The following is an 8,617-nucleotide window of genomic DNA, read 5'->3' on the forward strand; positions in this document are numbered from 1 at the left end:
TTTTATTGATTTTTTACAGAGAGGAAGGGAGAGTGAAAGAGAGCCAGAAACATCGATGAGAGAGAAACATCGATCAGCTGCCTCCTGCACACCTCCCACTGGGGATGTGCCCGCAACCAAGGTACATGCCCTTGACCGGAATCGAACCCGGGACCCTTCAGTCCGCAGGCCGATGCTCTATCCACTGAGCCAAACCAGTCAGGGCACCACCAAAGTTTCTTGGCGTTCACCTTGAAGGCCCTTGGTTCAAATCCCCGTCCCCTCGGGCCCTCCGAGCTCCGTGACCTCAAGCACATCGCGCACCGCCCCTGCCTCAGTTTCCTCATCTGCGCAATGGGGCCATCCCCACCTTCCAGCCGGTGAGGAGGCTTGAACGCACTCAGCTCAGAGCCAGGCACTGAGTGAGCCCCGGCTGGATCACCCAACCCCGGGGCCCCGGCTCCAGGCCTGGCAGGGAGGGGGGACCCAGCCCCCGCCCAGCCCCCGCCCAGCGCCATCCTCAAGGCCAAGCCAGCAGCTGCAGGCAGGGGAGGCCTCGAGGAGCTCCGGGCTGCGCCTCCCCGCCCCGCGGCAGCTGCTCAGGACACAAGAGGACACATTATTCCCGGGACAACTGCAGCCACCGCGGCCAACTGCCTGCCCTCCCGCCCCCAGGACACGGGGCCTGCGGGCACCTCACTCCCTCCGGCACCGATCAAGCCAGAGCAGCTCGTGTGTTCGGCACCTCGGAGCCTTCGCACGACCCGTGCCCTCTGCCCTGGGCCCCACTGCGCACCTCCATGCCAGCTGAAACCAGACACCCCCCCCCCCGGCCCCTGGATGGGGAATCGAACCCTTAACCCTTGGGTGGGGCGGACGGGCACTCTAACCACTGGGCCACCGGCCAGGGCCCCATGGCCGACTTCGAGTTGCGCGTTTCCCCTAACACGGCTCATTTCACGTGTGCGCGTCATCTCAAGCGGTCAGTGGGACCGTCTCCGGGGCCAAGTCCTCCAGGAACGGGACGGAGGGACCAGGCCGCGGCCGCCAGGGGGTCCCGATGGCAGCTGCCTTCATTCCAGCCCAAAACCGCGGGAGGGAGACAGCAGACCAGGCCCGGCCGGCTGCCAGGCCGGAGCTGGCACCACCTTCCCCGTCGAGGCCTGGCTGTGGGAACGCAGGCCAACCAGGAGGAGAGCCTCCCTGGGCGGAATGAGGCGGGGACACGGCGATGGCGTTCAGCTCGGCCACGGGCCGCGCAGAGGCGAGAGGGAAGCAGCTCTGGGCTGGAGTGCGGCCTTGAACGTGGGGGGCGTGGACACACCGAGACCACACCACGTGGGGGACGGCAGAACCAAGAGATCAACAGCCCTGGCCGGCGGGCTCGGTGGTCGGTGCCTCAGCCTGCACGCCGGAGGGTTGAGGGTTCGAGACCCGGGCGCTGGGCGGGGGCTGGGTCCCCCCTCACTCAGCTTCCATCCCCGCCCCCTGTCGGGCCACCTATGGGAGGCAACCAATTGATGTGTCTCTCCCATATCGATGTTTCTCTCTCTCTCTCTCTGTCTGCCCCTCTCCCTTCCACTTTAAAAGGGAAGAAAAAAAAACACAAGCAATCCCATCCAATTCCTGTCTCGAGCAGCAGCGGAACCCAAACACGAAAACCATTGGACCATCGGCGCAGAGCGGCCTCCCGGACTCCCTCCCCGCCCCAGCGAGAGCTCAACACTTCCCAAGCCTCTCGGCAGCCTGGAGCCAGCCGGGGCCCGTCCCTCCGCGGCCCTGGGGTCCAGGAAGAGAAGGGAGACAGACAGGAACAGCGTCAGACGGATGAGACAGGCAGGCAGTCAGACACACAGACAGAGACAGGCCCCAGACAGAGAGAGACAAAGATGAAAGCAGACAAACACACGCACGCACGCACGCGCGCGCACACCCGCCCCAGGCAGCCAGAGGCAGGGACAGCCAGACAGGGACAGACAGACATGGAGACGGAGAAAGACCCACAGAGGGAGGGAGAGGGGGCCTCCGGGAACCACGAGGGGGACAAGGACAAGCAGAAGGACTGAGAGCCGCGTGGGGCACCGACCCTCCCAAGCACCCAGCACCCACAGGCCCGAGGGCTCCGAGCCCCACGCGGGCGGGCCGGGTGCGACCCCGCCCCTTCTCTGGGCTGGCGGGCATGTGCGCCCGGACACAGCCCGCGTGGGGCTCGCTTCCCAGGGAGGACGTCCAGCCAGCGGGCGTGGCCCTGTGCCCGGCGCCCACATCCCACTCCCCCTGCCTGTCCCAAGTCCCACTTCAGGGACCAGCGATTCATGGGGTGCTTCCCTCCCAGGAGGCGGAGCGGCCAAGGCCACGAGGAGGAGGAACCCCACTCGAGTACTGGGGGGCGGGGACAGAGGCCCTGTGAGGAGGGAGGCAGGGGCGGCCCGCCCGGGGAGACCGGAGGGGAAGCGGCGGCAGGACAGCCTGGCGGGCAGGGCTGCGCTTCAGCGCCCTCCCCCGTTCCCCACGGCCACGGGCCAGAGGCTTCCGCTGAGCCTGGGGCTCCCTCAGCCAGCACTCGCTTCACTGGAGCTCGTCACACCACCACCGCCACCACCCGGGGTGTGCCGGATCCCACGTAAAGGAGCCACCTCGGCCTGAAATCCCACCCATCCCGCATCCAGTCCCATCCCGCGTCAGGCAGAGAGGAGGATCCAGCAGGTCCCAGGGGACCCCCGCCCTCTGCCGTCTGGCTCCCAGGCCCCAGCCACGCCCACCCGTGCTGCAGCGAGATGAACGCTGACCTCGCTCGGCAGCCGGGAGGCCGTTCGGGAGCTAATGCGTGCGTCCCCGTGGGTGTGGCGAGCCTACTGGAACTCACACGCACAGCGGGGACACCCGTCACGCGGCCCGCCAAGGACGAGCGTGTCACTCGGCCACCGCCCCATGCCCACCCCGGGCCCTGAGCCTGGGTGACAGAAGCACCTCCGTCTGCTTCCTCCGTGTAAGCCGGGGTCCACGGAGCCTTCGCTCACTGCCCTGCGTTTAGTGGACAGCGGAACCCCACCCCCCACGGCAGCAAACCATGGGGGCTTAAGCCTAGGCCAGCCGTGGGCAAACGACGGCCCGCGGGCCGGATCCGGCTGTTCTATCCGGTTCTCTTGCTCTCCCCTCCGCTCCTTTACTTTGAATTTACATTAGTTCACACAAACACTCCATCCATGCTTTCGTTCCGGCCCTCCGGTCCAGTTTAAGAACCCATGGTGGCCCTCGAGTCAAAAAGTTTGCCCACCCCTGGCCTAGGCACAGTCTCCACCAGCACCTCTATTTTTTTTTTAATATATTTCTACAGATTTCAGAGAGGGAGAGAGAAACATCCATGATGAGAAAGAATCATGGATCAGCTGCCTCCTACACGCCCCACACTGGGGACCGAGCCCGCCACCTGGGCAGGTGCCCTGACCGGAGAGGGGAAGGTGGTGGTAATCGAACCATGACCCCCTGGTTCCTAGGTTGACGCTCACCACGGAGCCACGCTGGCCGGGTTCGACTCTCTCTATTGAGGAGGAGGAAAACGAAAGAGCCCTCCAGCACGGGGGGGGGGGGGGGGGGGGGGGTCGTGCTGGCCCTGCAGGCTGCACTCCCTCCAGCCACACAACGGCCCGCGGAGCCAGCCTCGTCCCGGACCCTCCTCTCGCCGCCCAGCCTCGGCCCACGCTGTGCCCCAACCCTCCTCCCCCCCCACCCCCCGCACGCAGCCCAATTGCAGCGGGAGCGCCAGGCCTTACCTTGGTCAGGTCCTCGGAGCCCCCGGGCTGGCTGGCGACCAGCAGGGGCGCGGGCCGCAGCAGGGCGTCGGGCAGCAGCTCCAGGCGGGGGCGCTTGCTGTCCGTGAACTCCATCTCCGACTTGCCCAGCTCGGGCAGGTAGGAGTGCGACTCGGGGCGCAAGTGGAGGTCCTGGGACCTGTGGGGGGGCGGGGGGGGGGCGGGAGGGCACAAGCGTCACGTCGACTGGCCTCCCTGCCCAGCGCCGGCCGGACGCCAGGCCCTCCTCAATCCTGCACAGGGCTCACAACCAGACTTGCCTGCCCACAGTCCACACGCACGGACTACCGTTTACAGGGAGAGCGTGGACCCGGAGCCACACACCCTCGCTCCTGAGTGTGGCCCGGGGACCAGAGCGTCAGTCCCCCTCCCCTCCCCCGCCCCGCCCAGCCGGTGACAAATGCAGAATCTTGGGTCCGAGCAGATCTGCTGAGTCACACTCTGCAGTTAACTAAGATCCCAGGTGACTGGGGGGCAGCTGGAACAGCACTGCGGCTCTAACACGGACCATCACACGCACGGTGCCACCTGCACGGCACCCCCGCCGATCACGGCACTCGCGCTGTGCGGAGGAGGAACCGGCCTGGCCGTGCGCGCGCGCCTGCTCCTCCCTGGGCCTCCGCTTCCCCAGCTGGGAAATGGGTCCGCGGCTCCAGCAGAGGCACGGGGGCCCCTCCTCACCTTTCGCTCCCGGGCTGGAACTCGGACAGCAGGGACGGCCTCCGCCTCTGGGGCTGGATGATGGAGCCCGGCGACAGGTGCGCGGCGTAGTCACGGGGGTGGTGCTGGTACTCGAGCAGCCCCACGTCCTGCGGGGAGAGGAGGACGGAGGGAGTGAGTGCCGGGCGGGGACCCCCCCCCCACAGCCTCGCCCGGCCCTCGGGGCCCCAGCGTGGCCGAGGGCATTCCTGGGGCCCGTTGCCCCGGAGAAGGAGCACCACCTCCAGCTAACTCGAGCTCTGGGCGGGCGCTGCGGTTCTGTCTGTCCAGACAGACAGCCGAGCCCGCTTGTTAGCAGGGGGACGGGCGGGGGGGGGGGGGAGGCACGGAGGGAGGGAGGGTCTGTCTGTGAGGCTCACAGTCCAGGCTCCGAACCGAAGGGAGAACTCACACACGTGGGTCACGTATGTAAGCAAAGATCCGAGTCAGAAAAAGATAGGATTCCGGCAAAACCCTCCTACTTCAGTAATACGCCTTTCACGGTCCATTATCACCCAGGGGAAAAAAAAAAAAACGGAATATTAACGGGTCAGATGCACCCGACGGCCGATTTTTAAAAACAGAGATACACGTCCTTCCCACGGGAAAACGGGGCCGGCTTCCCGAGGGGGACCTCTCCGCATCGGCTGGTTCTGTCTGCCTGGACCGCTCAAGGACGCTGTGCGCGGGGCAATCCGTTAGTGATGTCTGACGAGGGTCAGGCTCAGGGCACGGCGGGCGAGTCAGGGATTCTCCCTTCTTGGCACCTTCCTCAATTCCCCCGGTTTTCCGTAAAAAAAAATAAAAAGTCTAGGCCTCCTCTGCTCTCGGCTTCCTCCTGAAAGCAATCATTTCTGCAGAGAGTCAGACGATGCCGGGGAGGTTTGCTGGAAACGCGTGTGGTGTCAGACCCTCCGAAACACGCGTGTTAGGAGCCTGGGAGGCCTTGAGATGTGGGGTCCGCGAGGCCCCGTCACCCTGAGGTTGGAAGCGTGGCGGGAAGGGCCGTCCGGGGCCGCCCAAGGTGGAAACGAAGAGGCAGGCCTCCGCTTCCTCGGCTCTGAAACAGGTGGCCGACCGCATGGGAGAAGGCCTCTGTGCCTCTCACCTCCATCCCCTTCCCGTCCCAAGGGTGTCCCCCCAGGCTGCGGGCAGCTCCCAGGAGGCAGAGAGGGCTCCGGCCCCACCCCCTGCGGGACGGCCCCCCACCCCCTGCGGGACGGCCCCCCAATCCCTGCGGGACGGCCCCCCAATCCCTGCGGGACAGCCCCCCACCCCCTGCGGGACGGCCCCCCACCCCCTGCGGGACGGCCCCCCACCCCCTGCGGGACGGCCCCCCACCCCCTGCGGGATGGCCCCCCAATCCCTGCGGGACGGCCCCCCACGCCCTGCGGGACGTCCAGCACAGAGCACCAGGGGTTCGCAGACTCAGGCCAATGCACAGGCCGGGGAGGAGGAAGAGGAAGGGCCCGAGGGAGAGAGGGAGGGAGGGAGAGAGAGAGGGAGGGAGGGAGGGAGGGAGGGAGGGAGGGAGGGAGGGAGGGAGGGGAGGCCCCGGGATCACTCTGGCAAGGCTGCCAGGCACAGCTCTCTCTCTCTCTCTCTCTCTCTCTCTCTCTCTCTCTCTCACACACACACACACACACACACACGCACACACACACACACACACGCACACGCACACACACGCACGTACAGAGGTGTGAGAAGCAATCAGCCAGCCGTGCGCGTCTGCCAGGAGGAAGTCTCTCCCACCGGCTCGTTCGCGCTCGCTCGCGCAGAAGCAAAATGAGCAACGTGGTGCGAGGCAGACAGCCCCATCCCGCGGGAGGGGCCTGGGCACCACGGTGCCTACCGCTGCCAACGAGGCGGGAAGAGGCACGCGTGGCGCACGGGGCCCCGCAGCGGGGGCGGGGAGCCCACGGCACCGGCTCTCTGGCCTCCGTTTCCCAGGTCAGGAGCCACCAAGTCCCTCTAAGAGGCATCTGAGGGACCACAGCTGCCCTGCCCGCACCCCAGCGCCTAAAGCCAGTCTCCAGGGCTGAGCCCAGGGGACAATCCCCGCCCCCCCCCGCCCCCCGCCCCCCGCCACCAAGGGTACCTGGAAGCTCTACAGGAAGGCAAGAACTGGGGAGACCCCCAAGAAGGTCTGACCGGAAGTGGGGCTCCCTGGGGTCACGTGAGCCTGAAAACAGCAGGCGGGCAGGCAGGGGGCCTCCCGGCCACGTCTCAGAGGGAGCATTGCGCGCGCCCGCCACCAGTGCTCGGCATCCATGAAGGACGTTCATCCCTGCGGCAACCCCAGAGCCCCACACGAACATGAGCGATGGAAGGCCCCACAGAGGGTAAGGGGCCTGCCTGCGTCACACAGCAGGGGGGAGGGAGGCTCCGCTGGGAGGAGGGGCTGTCTCGGAGCTGGGGCAGGAGAAGAGGGGCGGGGGAGATGAACTGGAGGAGGCAAAGGAAGGAAGAGGGAGAATTCAGTCCATTCCCGGGCCCTGGACCCAAGGGTCCCTCCTGGAGTGACAGGGGTTCCAGTCAAGACAGCCCCGCCCCCGGGGACTCTGCACCTGCAGGTCCCCTCTGCCTGGGACGCGCCTCAGCGAATTCCCACGGGCCTGGCCCCAGAGCCTCCTCCGGTTTCAAGTACAATGTCAGCTTCTCCGTAAGAACTCCTTCCCTCGCCCTAACCGGTGTGGCTCAGTGGATAGAGCGTCGGCCTGTGGACGGAAGGGTCCCAGGTTCGATTCCGGTCAAGGGCATGTACCTGGGTTGCGGGCACATCCCCAGTAGGGGGTGTGCAGGAGGCAGCTGATGGATGTTTCTAACTCTCTCTCCCTCTCTCTTCCTCTCTGTGAAAAATCAATAAAATATAAAAAAAATAAAAAAGAACTCCTTCCCTGGACCCCGACTTCAATTAGGATTCTCCCCCACCTCAGCCATCCCTCCCCCTCCTACCCTGCTCACCGATCCCCCACAAGTGTGTCAAACTCGCAGCCCACAGCGAATATTCTTCTGGCCAGCCAATAGAACGGTACGTAAGAAACGTTTTAATAAAAATCCCGTAACTTAATTTTTACAACATCCTGTTGCACATAATCATTAATAACGAACTCCAACGCTCGCGAACGACCGATGTCTACAACTGTGTTGCAGTCACGACCCCTATGTGCCTTACGCACAGGCGCACCATTTCTCTGCGCCGATACCAGCGGCGAATATTCTAGCAGCCGATGGCCAAGACATTAGTCTTGGACTGGCTTGTCTGGTGAGCGCAACGGGAAATATTTCACTTCCGGAGAACAAGAAAAATAGGTTTATCTGCGTGACGCTTATTAATTTGTGCAGTTATTCAGTATCTGGTAAGTTAACGTTCAAGAAAAAATACTAATTCTTTTACAACGTTCTATTACTTTACGTTCACGATAACTATTTATTTCAGCCCTTTGTACTCAGCATGTCTCTATCGAAATAAACCTACGTTTCTATGAAAACGGAAGCTTTTGTTTTTTTGCGGCCCACATCCACGTACACCTCGTTTATGTGGCCCGTGTTCGCCTTTGAGTGTGACATGCTGGCCCCACGAGAACCTCAGCGCCCTGAGGCTGGGATGCTTGTGTGTGTTCCCAGCTACATGCCCATGAGATGCCTGAGAAGTGTTTGCTGGATGGATGAAGGGATGGATGGATGGATGAAGGGATGGATGGATGAAGGGATGGATGGATGGATGAATGGATGGATGGATGAAGGGATGGATGGATGGATGAAGGGATGGATGGATGGATGAATGGATGGATGGATGGATGAAGGTAGGATGGATGAAGGGATGGATGGATGGATGAAGGGATGGATGGATGAAGGGATGGATGGATGGATGAATGGATGGATGGATGGATGAAGGTAGGATGGATGAAGGGATGGATGGATGAAGGTAGGATGGATGAAGGGATGGATGGATGAAGGGATGGATGGATGAAGGTAGGATGGATGAAGGTATGGATGGATGAAGGTAGGATGGATGAAGGGATGGATGGATGAAGGGATGGATGGATGAAGGGATGGATGGATGGATGAAGGGATGGATGGATGGATGGATGGATGGATGAAGGGATGGATGGATGAAGGTA

General features: G+C 63.5%; 1 protein-coding gene across 18 annotated transcripts in view; it reads right to left on the bottom strand.

Moving 5' to 3' along the window:
• NCOR2 (nuclear receptor corepressor 2) overlaps positions 1 to 8,617 on the bottom strand; it is a 158,761-nt gene that overhangs the window by 101,797 nt on the left and 48,347 nt on the right. For all 18 annotated transcript variants that reach the window (XM_080650540.1, XM_080650549.1, XM_080650545.1 and 15 more), the window contains 2 exons: positions 4,473 to 4,600; positions 3,753 to 3,930 (listed from right to left, as the gene is read on the bottom strand). In XM_080650540.1, coding sequence (XP_080506666.1) covers positions 3,753 to 3,930; positions 4,473 to 4,600 — 306 coding nt within the window. The remainder of the gene's footprint in view (positions 1 to 3,752; positions 3,931 to 4,472; positions 4,601 to 8,617) is intronic.

Source organism: Plecotus auritus (genome assembly GCF_963455305.1).
Source record: "Plecotus auritus genome assembly, chromosome: 13".
Classification (NCBI taxonomy): domain Eukaryota; kingdom Metazoa; phylum Chordata; class Mammalia; order Chiroptera; family Vespertilionidae; genus Plecotus; species Plecotus auritus.